The following is a 19,159-nucleotide window of genomic DNA, read 5'->3' as shown; positions in this document are numbered from 1 at the left end:
ACTTGGGTTACAAGGCTGGTTGAGGTTGCTGTGACCTCCGACATGATGTGCGCGAACTGGTCCAATATTAGATTCATCTGCGTCGAAGGTATGATATGCTGGTCATATACAGCCTGGACCTTGATGAAGTCAGCGGCCTGGTTGCAAACCAAAGTCAGGGGATAGGTGCCAAATGTAGAATGGTTTTGAAGGTCTTGTTCTTCTGTCACTTCGTGCAGGATGCTCGACTTGATTATCGCATGTGGCTGCATTACAAGTAGACATGTGAATTTGCAGGCTGCCGCTGTGTCTGCACTGAGATGACTAATGGCGCTCAAACCAAAGTGCTCATGAGGAAGCAGCCGAAGTTCTTGGTCAAAGACTTTGCCCACCAGATCCTTCACAGTCATGTCAGGGCTAACATGGGTCCTTAAGGGCGTAGTAGCAATCGACACACCAGACATAACATCAAGACCAGGTATGTGTCCCTGCCTTCCCGTAGAGGTGACACCAAACAACACCTCCGTGGCATCAGTGTATTGCGATAGAACAAGGGACCACCCGGCTTTGACCATTGCGGACGTCAAATTCTGGTCATCTCCACTCTTGTGCTTTATCGCACGCTCGAGTAACATCGTTGCTGACGGTATATATCTCGCTGAAGGAACTGTCCAAGGGATTGTGGCATTCATGTTTGCCAACTCCAACCGCCAGAAATTTTCCGACTCAGGGGCTCTAGCACGCAGGCAGTACTGGACGAAACTTTTGAAGGGCCGTATTTGAAGGTTGCTACCAAGGTATGCCCTTTCCAAGTCATTCAATACTACTCGCAGTCCCCAGTCATCGTAAAGAGCATGGTGGATCGTTATAACAAACCACGCATTACTGGCTTCCTGTGAGAATCCGCTGATGCCGGCCCGTATCAGTTGTGTGCCAAATTGCATGCTCTTTTCCATGTCGCTGGCGAGATACGCTCGAACACTCTGTGCAGTTTCCAGTTTGATGCCACTTTTCAGAACAATCTGAAACATTCCCAATGGGGCTCGCTCGATAATCCTTGTGCGAAATATAGGGTGAGCACGAACGGTCATCTCCCAGGCGTTGCAGAACCTCGCAAGGTCAACGCCAACGGGAATACGATAAACATATCGTGCAACATAGGTACCAGGCTTTTGGATAGACAATGCCATCAGACTCTCCTGCACGGGTGTACATGGATAGATGTCTTCAATCTCGCTTGCCGTCGCTTGTACATCTCCAACAGCACTTTTCAAGAGCTCCTCGCGATGCGAGTTACTCTCTAGCATCAAAAAATCCTCTGCACTATTCTCACCGACCGATTGGGAATATGGTGTCGTCGAAGACAGTTGCGAATGATCCGTTTTGCCATGAATGTTGCATAGCGATTGAAGCAGGGCTTGTTCTGGCTGATTCTGGCTTGGTCCTTCCATGGTTGAGGGTTCTCAGAAGGATATGCCAGTAGAATCAAAAGATGACTTGTTTTGTTAAACTCTATCGAGGTAGGTAGTAGATTTAATGAAGGATGGCTCGGTAAGCGTATTCAAGTCGCAGGTGAAGGAAGGTACTCAAACATTTTCGTAGAGACTCTGGAAATTGTTCGTGCTCCAAAAACATCTCCTCTAAAGACTACCACGTATGCAAGGGGGAAGCTTAAGAAAGAGGGACTACCACGTATGCAAGGGGGAAGCTTAAGATAGAGGGACTACCACGTACGCAAGGGGGAAGCTTAAGAAAGAGGAACTCACTGAGATACTCCTTGCTGAATCCTACTGGTCCCACCCAGTTGGGAGTAGTAAGGTTCTGCTGCTCCTTTGAGTTCTGTTCGAAAACACCTTGTTTCAGTGTGCTCGAGGTGACACCTTTCTACGACCCTAGCCCACCGCTTGATTTTGGTACTTGCCAGAGCCCATCATAGGGTAATAAATTGCCTATAATTGAGTGAATAGGTATCAAGGAAGTTGTACTAAAACGTAAGGTTCTCTACGGTCTACGGGATACATCGGCACGGGTGGAAAAGGAAAACTTTCTGTATAGGATAGTCTCTAGTATAATAAGATTCAAGTCGAGACGTATTAGTGTTTTTTGTGAGGAATATGTTACAGGGATGAACCATCCTACACCTCTCGGTGCAAAATACGCCGGGCGGACATTTTGCTACTTCGGATAAAGCCTAGGTATCTATAATAAAAGAATTGTTGACGTACTTTACATTCCGAAGTTACCTAATTGAAGGCCTCTTCACAGTGTTTTCATTAAAGAGCAGGATAATCTAGGCATACTACCGCTGGAATAGATTTCTTACACCCTGCAAATTGCGGTACAGCCTGCGCTGAATTGGCTTTGAAAATCAATAGCCACTGTGTCGAATATCATCATAGCAATGACTGCTAACACCTGTTGCATTTTTCGCCGAGACAGATAATACAAACTTTTGCATCCCTGGCTCGGAATACTCCGTGTAATATGACCACATATTATTAACTCCTCACGTATAACTGGCTATATTGACATGATATTGATCAATCATGAGCTGGGTATGTATAGCAATGTTACATTGCACTCTGGAGTATTAGACTAAGAAGACCACTATGTCATGCTTCCCTGCTTGATGTTCCTAGATCCCCCTATATATACTGGTATGTGCATATACTGGTATGCGCAACTACCTGCTCCGATGCAGGGGTTTCACACGCGCAGTCAAAGAAACAAAACAAAAATCAAGTTTCCACGGACATGTTATGTCAGATTTCATGGACGAACATATTACAAAACTGTGATGTGCAAATATAAGAACCTGTCGGTTTGTTGAATCATTACTACGTATATTCCTGCCAGTGTAATTATATTTGGGACAGCCCCGTGCTCGCTGATCTACACAACACACATTAAATGCGCCTATTCTACATACAACAAAGCATATAATAAGTACCGAGCAGCATCGCTGGCGGTCAAAGGCGCTTACATATTAAGATGGACTAGTATAAATCCAACAGTTTCAGAAGTACGTAAAAGGATCGAATACTTCGTGTTATTGGATTTTTCATTATAATTCGCACATATTGTGATCTAGCTGATAGCTAGTTTGGCAGTGTTACAATAAAAGAGCGCCGTTACAAATTTGGTGCATTCTGGCCACCGGGATGTTTTCATTACCTTCCTTGCTTGCAAGTATGCTAGGAAGCTGAACGAAGGTTGGTTTGGTTCTTATTTAAGCGCAGTTACCCCAGGGGTCTCTGTCTTCCCGATTTGCCCAAGCAACACACGGTGCTAAATTGAAAGTATGACCATTACTGCTGATAAGTTTTGTCGGTTGAATGTGGCTGTGATTGGAGGGGGAATTGGTATACATGACACCAACCCCACCCGAACCCTTAATTCAAGATTGCTGCTAAAAAATCCCAGGGGGACTTGCGAGCGCAATCGCTCTTCGTCGTTCAGGTCATGTTGTCACAATCTACGAACAATGCTATCAAATCAGAGACGCCGGAGCATCAATCAGCTTCCCTGCCAATGGCACCAAGTGGCTAGATGAGTGGGGAGTTGATATCACCTTAGGCAAACCTACAAGTATCCAAAAGCAAATACGACATGATCTAGAGACCGGCGATGTGCAAGATGTTCTCGAAATTTCTAATTACACAGAGAGATGGGGTTATGTAAGTGCCCCGGGAGCCTAGTATTTGAGATCTATCTATACCAACGCTAAGAAACTAGGAACATTATAACTTCTATCGGAAGGACATGCACAGAATGCTGTTAGAAGCAGCAATTGGACCAGGCGAGGGGAAGCCAGCCACGCTCAAACTGGATCACTCTTGCAAAACGCTGGATTTGGAGAAGGGGTCAATCACATTCCGCAATGAGACAACTGTCCAGCACGATATTATCATTGGGGCTGATGGGATCGGGGTATGTGACCCAAGTTCCAACACTGGAAGTATCATTGAAGTCAGTGGTAACAGAAAGGCAGTCCTCCGTGCGTCAAGCTCTAGGGATCGTGCCCGAGCGTAGGAGAGCAACATCCACTTGCTATCATTGTGTGATCCGAGCAATCGAGGTCCACCGTCTCGGGTTTCCTGAAATGGCCGGCAATAGCGCCCTAGAGTACTGGGGGCAGGGGTTGCAAAAGATCGTCTATTCGGCGTGTCGCAGTGGGGACATTCAGTCGTTCTATCTCTTCTTTCCTCTCTCCAGTACCGATTCCGAGCAGGATACCGAGAGCTGGGATGGCGGTGGAACACATGAAGAACTCTTACGGTCCTTCCCAAAATTGGATCCGAGACTACGCACGCTGCTGTCTCATTCTGTGGACATTCATCCCTGGCGACTCTTCGAACATTTGCCGTATGCACGTTGGCAGTGGGACCGCACTTGCATCATGGGAGATGCTGCGCACCCCATGCTTCCTGACCAAAGCCAGGGTGCATGCCAGGCCATCGAAGATGCAGCAGCACTAGGGATTATTTTCTCGCAGGAATACTCCTTCTCTTCAAATATAAGTGCCGGGCTGCAACTGTACGAGAACATCCGTAAGCCTCGGGCAACTAAGGTGCAAGCTGCCAGCGCCCGAGCTCGCAAGAACCTCTCAGAGCGGATCGGGTTTTCTAGCCAACTCAACAGTAAATTATACAGTGTGGAGAGTGAAAATGAAAAGCTAACAATCGAGGAGATCAACGGGTATGTCCTTCGTACCTTTTTTTAATATATGTTTAATGCTGAGCTGACTCTTCCAGGTATAACATGAAAGAGCATATAGCATCTCAGGCTAATGTGGCATATCGGAATCCAGGATAGCGGGGTAATCTTTCATTTCTCGGGCAGAGCAAAAAAAGTCCGGGTCAGCAGCCTAAACTAAGCTTGCGCAGCTAAAACCTCAGATGCTAAGCATAATCCGAGTTTCAGAGACAAAAAGGGAGAGCGTTGTTAATAACCATTGTCCGCCATAATTCTCTTTCCCATTTTTGCCTGGGATTTATCAAGCTTTCCAGCGAATTATGATCAGCGGTGGAAAGAAAGAGATATGCGCGAGCTTCGATATTGGATTTAGCTGTAGCATTGGTTGAGTTGCCATTACTATCTAATACCATGGAAATTTTACGTGGCATAGGCCTAACGCTATGGCTTTTATAGAAACCATGAACAAAGCCTCTTAGTAAATATCTATGTTGACCTCTACGTATATTCTTGCGGGGTTTCAGCTTTCAACGGGGTGGTTAGAGTAGAACTTATTGGCATCCTAGAGTACAGATGTCCTCTGCGTCCTTTGGCTGTAAATTATACGCTGGATAAGTAGTAGTACTCGTCCCCATTATCCTATCCTAGCTTCCCCATATTGAGTGGCTGCCATGCTGCTCTACGCAGGTGCTTTGGGGAGCTTTAGGACTGTAGGGGGCGGTCTACCAAAGCTCTAGGCCCTTGCAGGGTAGGTGCAGTCTTTGCGCCTAGTAGTACATATGGGGATTTCTGGCAATTTCGAGCAAGTAATTCTGAGATAGTTGATCTTTTCAGACTAGTCGTATGGTCGGCACGCCCCAGAGTGCGGCATAACATTCCGATCTTTCCCGATACATCGTGGGCATAGACCTCTAGTTTTCAGCTGTGTATTTGAAAATTCTGGTGTTGAAGAGCAGATGCCTATGGCAAAAGATCCTGAATACCCCACTTAGCATGTTATACTTCGCATCGGATGAGGATTAATTACGGAGGTTAAAAGTACCATTGTATCTTTTTCTAACGGAGTGGCAATTCCCTGCAATGTTTTGATTGTAAGACGCAAAGGCGTACTCTAGTTACATGTCGTACACATTATGATTGATAGCGCATATTTGGGCGGCTGGGGATGTCTCACATTCCCTAAGCATAGCCGAATTTGAAGAGCTAAACGGCTCAGTTGGGAAATAGGTTATTCTCGTGAATGGATAGTAACAGGCTAATGGGACATCAAAGCCAGAATGGGGCATTTAGCCTTAATATAACAAAAAACATTCAAATGTTGGATTTTAGATCCAGTGGATTTGCGGGTAATATTGTAGAAAACCACGATAGGAGCCCAAACTCGAGAACGTATCGAGAGAGTTCGTGACATCATGGGTTTCGGTCTAGGTATCAGCGGCTGCCAAATAGGTGCGCCATCCAGCAATCTGCACAGCGCCCACACTGCTAAGCATACATCAATCACAAGGCATGCCGGACTTCCATGATGGAGACCTGACTACGACAAGGCCAAACTTTGGTCAACTGTAGACCTGCCTGGCGGAAGAGCTTCTCGAACTGTGCTGGCGTTCGCTCAATTCCATTGATAATCGCCATCATATCGAGGTCTCTTTGGTGGCTGTATCGCTTGTAGACTCCATAGTTTGCCAGAAGAGGCTGTGGTGCTGCCTCTGTAATGGTGTCTGCGGTGGTATCCATGACTTGCTCACAGATCAGCAACCGAGAACGGGCAGTCATGGCTTCACGGAGGATGGACAAGATATCGTGGCAATATCCATCCGCCCAATCATGCCTACCACCAAGGTCAGTGAGTATGCTTAGTTCGGGCTCCGGTCAGCTTACAGGATAAATCGCAGCCAATAGACATCGGCCCCCTGAACAGGATTAGGCCGGAAGAAATCATACTCCATGAAAGAGACTTGCTCGTTCCTGATAGCCTCCAGTCCTTCTTGTGGCCAGATCAGCTCCTTTGCGAGCTTTATGTTCGCCTTGGTATCCTGGATGACAAATTTTAAGCAATGGTACCTCTTGCTAAGCTCCAGCATAAAACCACCTGTGTAAAGAGAGATGGGTGAGAAATAGATACGAGATAACCGGATCGGGGTGACACCCACCAACTCCTCCACCAACATCTACGACTGTCGCATGCCCGAGGTCCTGCCATGGGTAGTCTATGGAGAGTGGGTAGGTGAAGGTGTCAGCTGTCCACTGTAAATCTCAAGGTTTCCCTAGTAAGCCGTGTTTACCTTCCACATGAGTCCGAGTCGTGACCCGGCCCCCGCCCACCATTGCCACACTGAACAGTTGTAGTTCCGGGCGCTGCTGCTGAAAGGCCGCACCAGACTGTTTCACGACCGTCTCCTGGCCAGGGATTCCGGGATAGTTGGTTCTCCACGCTTCCGATATTCCCTCATTCTCCAAAGGCTGACCCTCTAGCCATTCCCACCGACTTTGTGAAGTTCCCATTGCACGTTGGAAGGCAGTCTTATGAACATCGTAGGATGGCCCCCACTCTCTATCAAAAAGGGTGTGCGGAAGGTGCTCTGCACAAGAAAAGAGATCGGCATGGCTACTAGGTTGTCAACGGCCTAGAACTATATATATTGATTGCACTTACAACATGAGGATATAGGCCCGTAGGGGTTCGTTATTCACGAGCGCGGACGAAATGCGGTTGTTGGCGAATATGTCGGGTTCGGGCTCTTTCAATATATGGCTAGAACAGAGGCACCGAAGAATACGGCCTGGCAACAGAGACAGGCAATATGTTAGCATATCCATTGGAATGACACACTCCCCATCACAAGAACGAAACAACAGGTTGAGTTAGTACCCATTTTGGCGCATTCTACGCCAGACTTTGCGGCAATGTGCGGCAAGGGTACTCCTGTCGCGGAGGATGAAAGAATATCAGGGATTCGTTTTGCGGCCACAATGGCAAGGGCACGCGACTCCCAGTATTGGCCGGAGTATTCCATGAGACGCAGAGATGGATCGGAGACCAATTCGACGAGCGTCCCTGTAGCCGAAATGATGGTCTTCTTGGCACTGTAGAGGGCCCAAGAAGGAGCCAGGCCGGATGTGTTCGACCTGTTTGTGGACTCATTTACAATTGCTTGGATTTTCTCCTGGATCAAGCAACCCAAGTCCACAAGCTGCCCCACGTTTATCTCATATTCGTCGTGCATCATTCCGTCTTTCATTTTCACCTTCATCTGTACCAGGGAGGTATTTAGGTTTGAATATATAGCACAAAGCCTGGGAATATTGACTCTCTCATCTGATGTCAATCTAATGGATCATTCAATATATAGAATGAGCTGTGGTGGTTTTCCCTCCTTCCGGGTACACACCAGTGCGCTCTATTGAACGGTCCCTCACCTCTATAAGTCGGTCAAAACATGTCGGACAATCCTGCAATTGCGCGGACTAAGACTTATTCACTAGACCATTCATAGACATCTAAGCAAGGAGGTGTGCACAAAAGGCATGCTCTTGCTCTTATTTTACAATCGCAGTCAACCACTGATCTAGACGGTATTTGTAATATTTGGTAGGTGATGGACACGGTTAATCAAGTAATAAGGCCGACGAGAGTTAGGCCTAGTAAAAACAGTGTACGCGACAGATTAAAATATTTCAAGATCGCTACGCCAAAACGTTAACCAATGCTTGGTGTAGGGGGTAACCTGACTGATGTCCCAACAAAATGTAATCAAGACAGGTAGATCCATTTGCAAGCCTGAGAGAGAAGGTAATGATATGTCCCAGGGCCGGGACGGAGTCGCAAGGGTTAGGAGACATCACTACCTCCTGATTGGTGGTCTGTTTACAGTTTTCTTCCGACAAGCGCTGCCTGGTCTGATGAATCGTGCATCTGGGATACATTCCGAGGGTATCTCATCTCCAGTCGTCAATGACGAAATCGGACCTCGATATCGGGAAATGGAAAACCGTGACGTAGGGAAGCACCAGATCATTATGCCCTTGTGATTAGGATCGCAAGGGGTGGGAACGGTTCATTGGCAGTTTTTGATCCGGACCAGCGGTGAGCAACAGAAATGAACATAGAAAATTACGGTGTACCCGTCACATTGAGCCTTCCTTTTTCTCTGTTCCTTTGATATCTCACTATATCGCGCCGTGCATACCGCAGATACCCTCATGCACTAGAAACCTCGTATTGTCAAAGATGGAGCATTCACTGTCCCAGATAGTGTAACCTGATCAAAGCTTCAGGCCGCCGCTCATCGTGCTGAACATCGCGTTGCAGAAAGGGGGCACTGCAATGTAACTCCAACAGCGAGTGAACCTCCATTGCTTCATGCGAGCTACGTGGCGATTAGTCCTCCGTGCACTGGTCCTCTCTCTCTAGCGAATTTCCTCACCGTTGATAACAGAAATTCCACGACTCCTTGCTGTCAGGTTGGCAGTAGTATTCGGATCTACCACGCATTATTCTAGGTATCACGGGCAAAGCTCAAAACACAAGAGCTGCATGGTAGCAGATTCAGAAAATCTGGCAGCCGTGGAAGGTGACCGCCCGAGGGCCAGCACTGCCTCGTATCGTGACATATCACCCTCACAGGCGGTGAGAGCGCAGGTGCAATATGTGATTACAACCTGACCCAACGCCCTTGCCTGCGGTTTCGGAATCAATAAGGCGGTACCAGGTAGGCGAGAAAGCAGGTCTTCATAGAAAATAGCCTTCCAGCTACGTCAATGTTAGAAGACCATTTGGCCTTGTTGACTCTTCGCAATGCATCACACCGGTGAGCTTTGCACCACGTTCTTGAAGACTCACGCTAATCACATCACAACAGCTCTTGTTCTCACCAAAAGCCTGAGCAGTCCAGGACGTCACACAGTACAACAGCTGGAGCATGGACACGAAGAATCAACGTTGTCATTTCTACAAAACAAAAACCGGCAACAGATCAAAGCCACGGTGGACGCTTTCCATGTAGGCAGCGCAACTCCCCTCATCAGTCCCAAAATTTGGAACAATTTATTAACCTCTTTCGGGGAGCAGGTAAGCGGCTGGGTCGATCCACTTACGTTCGAGGCCATGGTCTGGATTGATGTTGGTGGCATTGATCTGGGGGCTTTCCATGGTATGACCAATCGCAGGTTTCGGATCGATCTCGACCTCAAGTTTGTGAAGGGCTTCCTCACGCTGGAGCTCAACCCGTTCGATCAGGTCTGGCTTCACGTCGATACTGTTCAAGGCAGAAAAGGGGGCGGCTTCTGTGCGATGGACTGCCAAAAGTCGATCCATGTCCAGACGCTGAATAGCCTTGCCTGTGAGCCGTGGGTTCGACGATGAGGTCGCGTGGCCTGTCGAGATTCTATAGATCGTGTCCGTCTGTATCTCCTTCATCCTGCTGGTCCTAAACCTGTTACCTTCCCCTGGAGGGGGGGGGGTTTGGCCCACACCCAACTAGATAGTAGTAATGATGATATCTCCAAGCCTCATATCATTAACGCCTAAGGACAATAACAAGAGCGGAAACAAAGATGTGACGCAAAGGATAACCACTCGACTCCAAAAGATATCTACACACTTATGAGCTCTGTGGGTACCCTCTTATAGCTATCTTTACGTTGCGACAAGATGAATATCCAGCCGTGGCAGCCGCGGTATCTTAGGGGCTGTGGGGGCAACCGGGGGTTGGCGCTGGGGGAGAAATTAGTCATTCCCTGGAGGCGCGTTGGTTTGACAAGTTTGTATCCCTCGTTATGCACCGATGAGTCACCCACCGGCACAATGACTGCCCCGCCCCACGTGATCGCTCTTCCCCGTCATCGGAGCTCCATCTTCACCTCAAGTTCATCTGTGCAAGGAATTGGATCTTCTCGTTCTCTTCCCCCGCATTGCTGGTGCTTAATTATTTCTCCCACTAAATCGTCTGAGTCGAATTTGCCGTCCCATTTCCCCATTGACTTCTGCTCAGTGAATTCACCATGGCATCCCCTATCTACCTCGGTGTAGTCGGTACGCATCCCATCCTCGCGGCCAGCGTCACGGCCGGGAACCACTGATACGAGACGCATTCTAGGTGTCGGCGGTGTCGGATCCGCCTTCCTGCAGCAACTGGCCCGCCTGCCGAACGCGCCCCAGCTCGTTCTCCTCGCCCGTTCCTCCCAGACCCTGCGGGCGCCCGCCCCCGCCTACACCCCCGCCCTCCCCGCGGACTGGAAGGCCGCGACCGAGTCGGCCGGCGTGACCCAGTCGGGGGCCTTGTCGGTCGCGGAGATGGCCTCGTATCTCGCCGCGGCGCCCGGCCGGGCTGTATTGGTCGACAACACCAGCGACCCCGCGCTGGCGAGTGCCTACCCCACCTTCCTTCGCCAGGGCGTCTCGGTCGTCACCCCGAATAAGAAGGGCTTCTCGTCCGACCTGGCCCTGTGGAAGGAGATCTTCGCGGCCGCCGCGCAGGGCGACGCCCTCGTCTACCACGAGAGCACCGTCGGCGCCGGCCTGCCCGTCATCTCGACGCTCCGCGATCTGGTCGCGACGGGCGACCAGGTCACCCGCATCGAGGGCGTCTTCTCCGGCACCCTGTCCTTCCTCTTCAACACCTTCGCGCCCGTGTCGAGCTCCACCCCCGCGGCACCGTGGAGCCAGGTGGTCTCCCAGGCCAAGGACCTGGGCTACACAGAGCCGGACCCGCGCGATGACCTAAACGGCATGGACGTGGCGCGCAAGCTGACGATCCTGGCGCGCATCGCGGGCCTCGATGTGACCGCCCCCGACGCCTTCCCCATCGAGTCGTTGATTCCGGCCGAGCTGGCTGGGCTCCCATCCACCGCAGACGGGATCACGCAGTTCATGGCCCGGTTGCCCGAGTTTGACAGCCAGATGGCCGCGATCAAGGATGAGGCCGCGCAGCAGGGCAAGGTGGTGCGGTACGTGGGCAGCATTGATGTGGCGACCCAGCAGGTCCGCGTTGGCCTGCAGCAGTTCCCGCAGGACAGTGCCATCGCCGGCCTCAAGGGCAGCGACAACATCATCAGCTTCTACACCCAGCGGTACGGGTCTAACCCGCTGATTGTCCAGGGCGCTGGCGCTGGCGGCGATGTGACCGCGATGGGTGTGACGGCGGATCTGCTGAAGGTGGTGCAGCGTCTGCGTTGATTGAATTGGGGACGGGAAATTCCCCCTTGGAACATAGACTTTTGGAATAGACAAATCAATGGGTCCGTCTTGTCCTGTCTGGGCTTGCATTTCCAGCGTAGTGAGCATTCGTAGCCTGAGGCAGCTCCGCCACCGCATCGAGGCAGCCATTGGTTACGGAAGGGTAGTACGAGACGTCCACTCATTCCATGCCTTGCAACGAAAGGCTACAGCGAGAAACCTAGTCCCGACCAACAAACTCATACCGATTGATCCCACGATCATCGGGACTTCCGGCGCGATGGGGATGATTGCGGCCACATCCCTCCGGCCCCCGCGATACAAACATGTCAAACACCAAAAAGCGCAACACTAAAGGAACGTCATCCCACACGCGGCGGGGAAGTGAGCGAAAGGAGGGGCAGAAACACATCTGGTTAAATTCCCTCACTCGCTCCTTTCTTCCATTCTCTCTTCGACCCGGTCCTTTTTTCTGATTCGATAGAATGGCCCTCCACCAGAGCAAGCTCGCCTTCATCGGCGGCGGCAACATGGCGTCCGCCATCATCAGCGGCCTCGTCACCCAAGGCGTCCCCAAGAACAACATCTGGGTCGCCGAGCCCTGGGACGTCAATCGTGAGAAGATGGCCGCCCTGGGCGTCCAGGCGACCACCTCCAACGTCGAAGCCGGTGGCCAGGCTGACCTCGTCATCATCGCTGTCAAGCCCCAGGTCACCCAGGCCGTCTGTGAGGAGCTCGCCGCCGCTTGGGCCACCAGAGATACGCTTCCCGTCGTGGTGAGCATTGCCGCTGGGATCACCCTGCAGAGCTTGCAGGGGTGGCTGCGGACACAGGATGGCCGCACGGCGCACACCGTGCGTGTTATGCCCAACACGCCCGCGCTGCTGGGTCAGGGCGCGTCCGGCGTCTTTGCCAGTGCGGATGTCGTGGCGGAGGAGAAGGCCCTGGTGAATGACCTGTTAGCGAGCGTGAGCCAGGCGACCGAGTGGGTGGATCGGGAGGAGTTGCTGGACGTGGTGACTGGGTTATCAGGTGAGTCGACGAAGACCCTCGTGGAGCGGGGGTGGGATCAGGGAACGGTGAGAGCGTGCTGATCATGATGGCGGGTTAGGATCCGGTCCGGCCTACTTCTTCGCGATGGTCGAGCATCTCGTGGCCAGCGCGACGGCCTTGGGTCTCTCCTCGGAGCAGGCCACCCGGCTGGCCGCCCAGACGTGTCTCGGGGCGGGCAAGATGCTCGTCGAGTCGTCCGAGACGCCGACCAAGCTGCGCCAGAACGTCACCAGTCCGAATGGCACGACGCATGCAGCGCTGCAGACCTTTGAGGCTGAAGGCTTCCAGGAGATCGTGGACAAGGCGGTTAAGGCGGCAACCAACCGGGCGGCGGAGCTGGGGAATACACTGGCTAATAAATAGACTAATATGGTGAACAGGCGATAGGAATAGTGCATTGTCTAATCCGGTACATCATCAGGCAGGGTGGAAAGACCTAGTAATCTGGTAATACGATTCTTTATCATCCATAGGTGAGCTATTAGTTGTAGGATGTGCTCTTGGAGTCTGGGATGTACTTCTAGTAATCATACTCTCATCGGCATGAGGTGATGTCACCTTGAACCGAGCTACAGAGAACACTGTACATCTGATATGGAAACAGTTATATGTGAATCTACCGCTAGCGGACGCGCCGTTGGCCATCTACTTCTGCCGCACCTCGTCATAAGTGCTAACCAAAATGTCAAACGCCCGACGCAGATACTTCTCGTCCGTGCGCTCATTCGCGCTGACCACGCGAATGGCATACACCCCCGCCATCACAGTCGACGTGATAAAGATCTCCCCGCGCGCATTCACCAGCTCGTAGACCGTCTTGGTGAGAGCATTGCTCGCCTCGTCCGGTTGGACCGATCCGTCCCGCGAGGCCGCCTGATCCGATGGAGTTCCGGCCTTCATGCGGAACACGGTCAGACAGAACGCAGGCGTCGTGACAATCTCGAAGATGTCCGGCCGGCTGCGCACCAGGTCGGCGAAGCCATCGCCGATGCGCACCGTGCGTCGGATGAAGTCCTTCATCCCGTTCAGTCCGTAGGTGCGCATCACGAACCAGATCTTCAGCGCGCGGAACCGTCGTCCCAGCGAGATCGACCAGTTGCGGTAGTCGATCACCGCCCCGGACTCGGAGTAGGGGTTGCGCAGGTAGGCGGGCGTGATGTCGAGCGCGTCGGTGAGGTCGCGGCGGTTGCGCACGAAGAGGCAGCTATAGTAATTAATATTTGGAAGATGGCTTAAAGAACATAAAAGGAGGATTACCTCGCGTCAAAATTGACCAGCAGCCACTTGTGCATATTGAAGTTGAAGCTGTCTACTCCCTCGGCGAACTCCTGCGCGATGTGCTGGTACTCGTCCGCCACGAGGGCGGCCCCCGCGTAGGCGGCATCGATATGCACCCAGATGCGCTGCCAAGCCGGCTTCTCCCGCAGGACGGCCTTGATCTCGGCGTACCGGTCGAGGGCGCACGAATTAGTGGTGCCCATGCTCAGGGTGATGTAGTACGGCGTGAGACCGTCGCGGTCGCACTGCTCCAGCACGGTCCGGAGGCGCTCGCCTGTCATCTCCATGTTATCTTCCAGACGGGCCGCCACACTGCGGTAGCGCGTGCCCGCGAGCAGGGCGCCCTTGGCCGTACTACTGTGGGCCTGGTTGCTGGCCAGGGCGACCAGGCGCGGTCGTAGCTCCATCACGCGATCCTCGTACTCGAGGGTGCCCTCCTGCAGGCCCTCCTCGCGGGCCTGCTCGCGCACGCGACGCTCCCGTGCGGCGATCATGACAGTCGCGACGGCGTCGCTGGCGCTCACCTGGATGACCCCGCCACCGTGGTTCGCCGAGGTGCTGAGGAAGCAGGGCGGCAGATGCAGGGCCTGCGCGACCCAGTCCATGACAATGGTCTCCAGCTCGGTGCAGGCCGGGGAGCAGATCCAGTTAAAGGCGGGAGCGGTGAACGCGGCGGAGTACATCTCGCCCAGGATGCTGGGGTAGGTGACGTGGGCGGGGAAGAACGCCATGAAGTTCGGAGACTGCCAATGGGTCAGGCCCGGCTTGATCTTCGTCTCAATATCATCCTGAATCTGCGACCAGGCCTCGGGGTCGGTGGGGGGGTGATCGGGGATGAGCGGACGCAGGTACCCGGGTTCGACGGTGGGGACGACGCGCTGGTTGGGGAGGCTGTCGAAGTAGTCGGCGACTGGTCGATTAGCTCAATTTGGGGCGGGCAGGGAGATGTGACTGACTCTGGTCGACTGCGGCATGGGCAGCCGCTCTAAACTGTTCGCGATCCATGTTGTATAGTATAGGAGAGAGAAACGAGAAAGAAGAAGAGCGGAGGAGGGGGAAAAGACGGACAGAACAAAGGAAAACCTGAGGTTACGCAGGGCGGAATTGGTTCCGGCCGCGGGATCCCCACTCCCTCGTCGCACCCCGATCAACGATCACAGAACGACCAGGATCTTTTTCTGGGGGATGACAATTTCTCGCTTGTATCTGACTATCAAGAAGATAATTGTCGACCATGTCACCATCATGATTAATAGACCCACTTCGATAAGACGTGGGGCTGGATGTGCGGACGCTCTACGTGCATAATGTATATAATCAGCCCCTAAGCCCCACGGATACGATTGATCTCACATATATATCCAACACCCGCCCACAAACCACAGTAATGCTGCAATTGAAACGGCATGGATGAGAAAATCACGCGGGAGACATTGAAAGAGATGCGGGCGGTATGAGTTCACATGTTTGCCCTGTTTGTATTGCTCGCATTCCCCGCGCCGGCCGCGGGGTTCTCCGGCGGAGCGGCGCTCCGCCCAACCCGGCGGACGGGATAATGAGGACTGCTACTACTACGCTATAACTTTTGGTGATAATTTGCCTAGATAAAAATATGTTTCTGCTGCCTGAACGGTGCAATTCATACGACATGGATGTGTCGGAGAATGTGAATCGACAGGGACTTGGGATAGCTGTTTTCCTGCATACAAATGCTCCTGTTGATGTAGTTTCTCCTTCCCAGCGAAACGCTGTAGTACATCCAACCTGCACTCTCTGATCTATACATCCGTCACCTTGACAGACATCTCCTACACCCTATGACCGGCACATTCCCTCCTCGTCCCATCCCTCACTCCCCACCCCGTATCTCGCGAGGAACAAGTCCTCCGGATCCCACCTCCGCTTGATACTCAGTAGCCGTCCGTAGTTTTCCTCCCCCCAGTACTTGCCCTGGAAGTCGTCCTGCAAGGCCGCTCCTAGATTACGATACTCGACCCGCTCCTGCCCCCGGTCTAGCGCATACAGCATCGGCAACTGCACCTCGGCCATCTGCTTTGCCGTCGCGTCACGCGCCCCTGTCTCCTCCGCAACTCCCACCATGAGGGTCACCAAGTGCGCGGCGGACCGCCACGCGGGATGCAGGGGCGTGTCGATCATGCGATTGGTAGCCCCGCCTAGGTTACTAGTGAAGATAGCATCGCCGGGGCCAAGAGGGATGCGTGAGAGGCGCTGGGCGAGGTGGAGCGTGCTGTTGGTGTCATTGTCAAAGAACGCATTCGATAGTAGTGTCGACCCGAAGAGCGCACTCATGCCAATATTGTCCGCGCCGTAGTATGTGCTGAGCTTGGGCACTGCGCGGGATGTCACTGTGTAGACTGAGGTGTTATTGCCGATGAGAGCCAGTACACGCGAACGTCCGAGAGATACCGATGTCGTGTTAAGGAAGTGCATGATGAGCCGCGCAGTGACGGTGCCGTTGCCGTTAGGGCTGGGGGACAGCGTCATGTAACCTCCTGTCTTCCCATCGCGGTTGAGAGTTTGCAGTGCCGAGAGAAGGCGTGTAACCCCAACGTTCCACAGTCTAGCGTCGCTGCGAGGGCCAGAGAAGCTGACGGTGACGACGGTCAGGGGAAAGTCTGGATACGTGCGCATCGTGGCCCGTGTTACAACCCCGAAGGTGCCGCCGCCGCCGCCCCGGAGGGCCCAGAAGAGATCGGGGTTGTGGTGTGAGTTGGCGATTTGCAAGTCACCCTGGGCGAATTAGCCTCTGCTTTAACGTTGGTGGACTTGAATCAGACTGTACATTGGCAGTCACGATCTCGAACTCGAGAGCATTGTCTACCCCCAGCCCCCATGTGTGCCCCAGGAACGCCGGGACCCCGCCCCCTTGGAGGTATCCTCCTGCAGCGCCGACTGAGACACAGTCCCCCCCTGTGACCATGAAGCTGTCTACAGCGCCACGGGCGTATAATTGCTCGAAGGTGACGCCTGCGCCAAAGGTCACTGCGGGGCCGAGAGAAGCGTTGGAGCCGGTGGCACGAAAGTCATGAGTATGAACAATGTCATCTAGTTTCTGGGTGTAGAGCTGCAAGGCGCCAGCGCCGCTTGACCGGCCTGAGGTGTCATGGCCCGTGTTGTGGACTATAAGACGCAGATTGTGCAAGCGGGCGAATCGGACAGCTCGCTGGACATGAATAATGGATTTAGCAACAACAGAGTACAGTGGGATGCGTCCTTGGTAACACGGCTGGGTACGTGGGGAATCAAGAAAACAGCTCTCATCTGGTCGGGAGCCACTCTCCCACACGCGGTTCTGCAATGCGCCTGCTCTTGTTAGTGGACACTTGATTATCTGAGAGGGAGACATACCTGGCTGGTTAGCTCTCCACACATTGTTATTGGTCATATTCTTCATATCATTGCACGCTTGTTGATTGAATGTGGGATCATGACACACTGATGCAATCGGCCTGAGTTGGACCAAGTGCCCGTCAATAGATTCATTGAATGCGGCCCACGTGTTGATGGAGGGCCAGCATGAGTCTGATGGTCGACAGCGACAGGATGACTCTCCCAGCGTGAGGACCGACCCAATAAGGAGAAGGCAGAGTATTTGATGCATTACAGAAACAATGCGCTAGTAAGTCTATCCTCAAGCAAAAGTTTGTATCATGAGCATGCTAGGTGCCATGAGGGTTGATTATTTTATATTCAAAATCCGGCTGCAGCCTGGCCTGGTCAGCATCAGACTGCAACGAAATCATTTTCTCTGACTTCATGAGAATCGGGCTTCCATGTCCCCCGAGACAAACCCCGATTGGCGAGGAGATCGTATCAACAGTCAGATCTGAGCATAGGCCTACTGGAGACTGCGTTGACTCAGATGCACGGTTCATCTCGCGGTGTACAACATGTGGCTCTGACGCGTGGGCCTGTTGGGAAAACGTCCGATCTGGCAGACTCCAAGAATGACGTGGCGAATGGCGGTACGTGCCTGCTCCCAGAGTGTAGCTGGCGTGGGCCCAGATGATCCTGGGACTGTGGTACAATATCTGTGAGACGCTGCCTGACTGGTCTTCTCCTTGTATATCTCCTACTCGGTGATCTCAGTGCGCAGATGAGGTGCGAGCTCAGCTGACTGCGTGTTCCCGCTGATGTCTCTTTTGGGGACTTGACCAATAACTCGAAAGGAGCCACACCAGTGGCGAAATTATCTGTCAAGACAGGCCTCGTCGGACAGTTCCACGTCGTGGATCATGCATCGACGGGGATCACAAATCAGCGGCGAGCGGAGGAGGGCAACAAGCGTGGTCACAATTAAATATCAAAGGGAGTAGAGGCCGCGGGACCAGGTCCTCTGCAAATGCTGGAAGAAACTAGAAGGGTGTGAATCAACGCGGCTCCGCGTGGTGAGACGTGGGCCTGGCATGAGGGTGGAACTGGTGATACAGTAGCCGCAGCGAGGACTGGAGACGGCGGACCTGAGACAAAAAGAAGAGCCAAAACAACAGTGAATGTATAGCTGCGGCAGCCGCGGTCTCTTGAAGGTCACAACGGTTGTGGTTTGAAATTAGACCGTGAGAAAGAAGCGCGATGTGAGGTTGCTTAGTGTTGTGGTTTCATTGATTTGACATGTTTATACTCCTCCGCCACCGCTGAGGCGGCCATCAACCCACGCGCGCAAGGGCACTACTCTGTACTACTAAAGCTGTATCGGAAAGGGGTAACGGGAGCCTTAGAGACCCTCTGCTATCACCTTACTAGGTGCATTCATGCATTAACTGTCGATACCTCCCTCCTAAATAGGCCTAGCGCCTCACCGGACAGAGGTTTTCCTCTGCTTCTGCACCTAGATAGCTTGATAGTCCTCCATAGATCTAATCGAGTCTATCACCCCTTTTTCATCCTTCCCGGTGTGTTTTCATCGGGGGTCCAACATTAACCGTACCATCTCAGTCGGTCCTGCGAACTGAGCTG

At 52.5% G+C, this 19,159-nt stretch overlaps 8 protein-coding genes across 8 annotated transcripts; 3 read left to right on the top strand and 5 right to left on the bottom strand.

The window, feature by feature from the left end:
- Positions 1 to 20: 20 nt before the first annotated feature.
- On the bottom strand, positions 21 to 1,310 carry P168DRAFT_253797 (CoA-dependent acyltransferase; the record flags this gene model as incomplete). The annotated part of the gene is made up of 1 exon (XM_024834390.1): positions 21 to 1,310. A coding segment is annotated over exon 1 (1,266 nt), but the record flags the coding sequence as incomplete, so codon positions are not given.
- A 1,970-nt stretch (positions 1,311 to 3,280) lies between these two features.
- Positions 3,281 to 5,082, top strand: P168DRAFT_269637 (FAD/NAD(P)-binding domain-containing protein; the record flags this gene model as incomplete). Its single annotated transcript, XM_024835154.1, has 5 exons — positions 3,281 to 3,341; positions 3,403 to 3,656; positions 3,715 to 3,909; positions 3,971 to 4,677; positions 4,734 to 5,082. 5 exons carry the CDS (start codon positions 3,281 to 3,283, stop codon positions 4,792 to 4,794), a joined length of 1,278 nt encoding a protein of 425 aa, XP_024693152.1. The 3' UTR covers positions 4,795 to 5,082.
- Positions 5,083 to 5,991: 909 nt separating this feature from the next.
- tpcA (O-methyltransferase tpcA) lies at positions 5,992 to 7,901 on the bottom strand (the record flags this gene model as incomplete). Its single annotated transcript, XM_024839456.1, has 6 exons — positions 5,992 to 6,505; positions 6,556 to 6,766; positions 6,828 to 6,884; positions 6,960 to 7,282; positions 7,331 to 7,457; positions 7,547 to 7,901. 6 exons carry the CDS (start codon positions 7,899 to 7,901, stop codon positions 6,175 to 6,177), a joined length of 1,404 nt encoding a protein of 467 aa, XP_024693151.1. The 3' UTR covers positions 5,992 to 6,174.
- A 2,658-nt stretch (positions 7,902 to 10,559) lies between these two features.
- On the top strand, positions 10,560 to 11,921 carry P168DRAFT_269629 (homoserine dehydrogenase). Its single transcript, XM_024835153.1, has 2 exons — positions 10,560 to 10,708; positions 10,773 to 11,921. Exons 1-2 carry the CDS (start codon positions 10,678 to 10,680, stop codon positions 11,849 to 11,851), a joined length of 1,110 nt encoding a protein of 369 aa, XP_024693150.1. The 5' UTR covers positions 10,560 to 10,677; the 3' UTR covers positions 11,852 to 11,921.
- A 122-nt stretch (positions 11,922 to 12,043) lies between these two features.
- On the top strand, positions 12,044 to 13,414 carry P168DRAFT_269628 (pyrroline-5-carboxylate reductase family protein). The gene is made up of 2 exons (XM_024835152.1): positions 12,044 to 12,883; positions 12,963 to 13,414. Exons 1-2 carry the CDS (start codon positions 12,337 to 12,339, stop codon positions 13,265 to 13,267), a joined length of 852 nt encoding a protein of 283 aa, XP_024693149.1. The 5' UTR covers positions 12,044 to 12,336; the 3' UTR covers positions 13,268 to 13,414.
- An 80-nt stretch (positions 13,415 to 13,494) lies between these two features.
- P168DRAFT_290602 (putative aromatic-L-amino-acid decarboxylase) lies at positions 13,495 to 15,197 on the bottom strand. Its single transcript, XM_024837251.1, has 3 exons — positions 15,139 to 15,197; positions 14,162 to 15,092; positions 13,495 to 14,108 (listed from the first exon to the last, which is right to left on the bottom strand). The coding sequence occupies exons 1-3, from the start codon at positions 15,185 to 15,187 to the stop codon at positions 13,550 to 13,552; spliced, it is 1,539 nt and encodes a 512-aa protein (XP_024693148.1). The 5' UTR covers positions 15,188 to 15,197; the 3' UTR covers positions 13,495 to 13,549.
- Positions 15,198 to 15,561: 364 nt separating this feature from the next.
- P168DRAFT_159750 (uncharacterized protein) lies at positions 15,562 to 15,914 on the bottom strand. Its single transcript, XM_024832848.1, has one exon. The coding sequence runs from the start codon at positions 15,830 to 15,832 to the stop codon at positions 15,602 to 15,604; it is 231 nt and encodes a 76-aa protein (XP_024693147.1). The 5' UTR covers positions 15,833 to 15,914; the 3' UTR covers positions 15,562 to 15,601.
- Positions 15,839 to 17,829, bottom strand: P168DRAFT_269622 (FAD-binding domain-containing protein). Its single transcript, XM_024835151.1, has 3 exons — positions 17,552 to 17,829; positions 16,986 to 17,506; positions 15,839 to 16,933 (listed from the first exon to the last, which is right to left on the bottom strand). Exons 1-3 carry the CDS (start codon positions 17,802 to 17,804, stop codon positions 15,998 to 16,000), a joined length of 1,710 nt encoding a protein of 569 aa, XP_024693146.1. The 5' UTR covers positions 17,805 to 17,829; the 3' UTR covers positions 15,839 to 15,997.
- Between the last annotated feature and the right edge of the window lie 1,330 nt (positions 17,830 to 19,159).

Source organism: Aspergillus campestris (assembly GCF_002847485.1).
Source record: "Aspergillus campestris IBT 28561 chromosome Unknown P168scaffold_6, whole genome shotgun sequence".
In the NCBI taxonomy this organism is placed as follows: domain Eukaryota; kingdom Fungi; phylum Ascomycota; class Eurotiomycetes; order Eurotiales; family Aspergillaceae; genus Aspergillus; species Aspergillus campestris.
The sequence above is the reverse complement of the archived record's forward strand: the minus strand, read 5'-3'. Positions and strand labels throughout refer to the sequence as shown.

Bases quoted from the DNA above. Each gene is read 5' to 3' on its own strand.
- P168DRAFT_269629 (XM_024835153.1), top strand. From the start codon at position 10,678: ATGGCATCCCCTATCTACCTCGGTGTAGTCG. The intron at 10,709-10,772 runs GTACGCATCCCA...GACGCATTCTAG, and splicing joins TATCTACCTCGGTGTAGTCG to GTGTCGGCGGTGTCGGATCC.
- P168DRAFT_269628 (XM_024835152.1), top strand. From the start codon at position 12,337: ATGGCCCTCCACCAGAGCAAGCTCGCCTTCATCGGCGGCGGCAACATG. The intron at 12,884-12,962 runs GTGAGTCGACGA...ATGGCGGGTTAG, and splicing joins CGTGGTGACTGGGTTATCAG to GATCCGGTCCGGCCTACTTC.
- P168DRAFT_290602 (XM_024837251.1), bottom strand. From the start codon at position 15,187: ATGGATCGCGAACAGTTTAGAGCGGCTGCCCATGCCGCAGTCGACCAG. The intron at 15,093-15,138 runs GTCAGTCACATC...CTAATCGACCAG, and splicing joins CCATGCCGCAGTCGACCAGA to TCGCCGACTACTTCGACAGC. The intron at 14,109-14,161 runs GTAATCCTCCTT...TAATTACTATAG, and splicing joins CTGGTCAATTTTGACGCGAG to CTGCCTCTTCGTGCGCAACC.
- P168DRAFT_159750 (XM_024832848.1), bottom strand. From the start codon at position 15,832: ATGTCGTATGAATTGCACCGTTCAGGCAGCAGAAACATATTTTTATCT.
- P168DRAFT_269622 (XM_024835151.1), bottom strand. From the start codon at position 17,804: ATGCATCAAATACTCTGCCTTCTCCTTATTGGGTCGGTCCTCACGCTG. The intron at 17,507-17,551 runs GTATGTCTCCCT...TAACAAGAGCAG, and splicing joins GTGGAGAGCTAACCAGCCAG to GCGCATTGCAGAACCGCGTG. The intron at 16,934-16,985 runs GTACAGTCTGAT...TAATTCGCCCAG, and splicing joins TCGAGATCGTGACTGCCAAT to GGTGACTTGCAAATCGCCAA.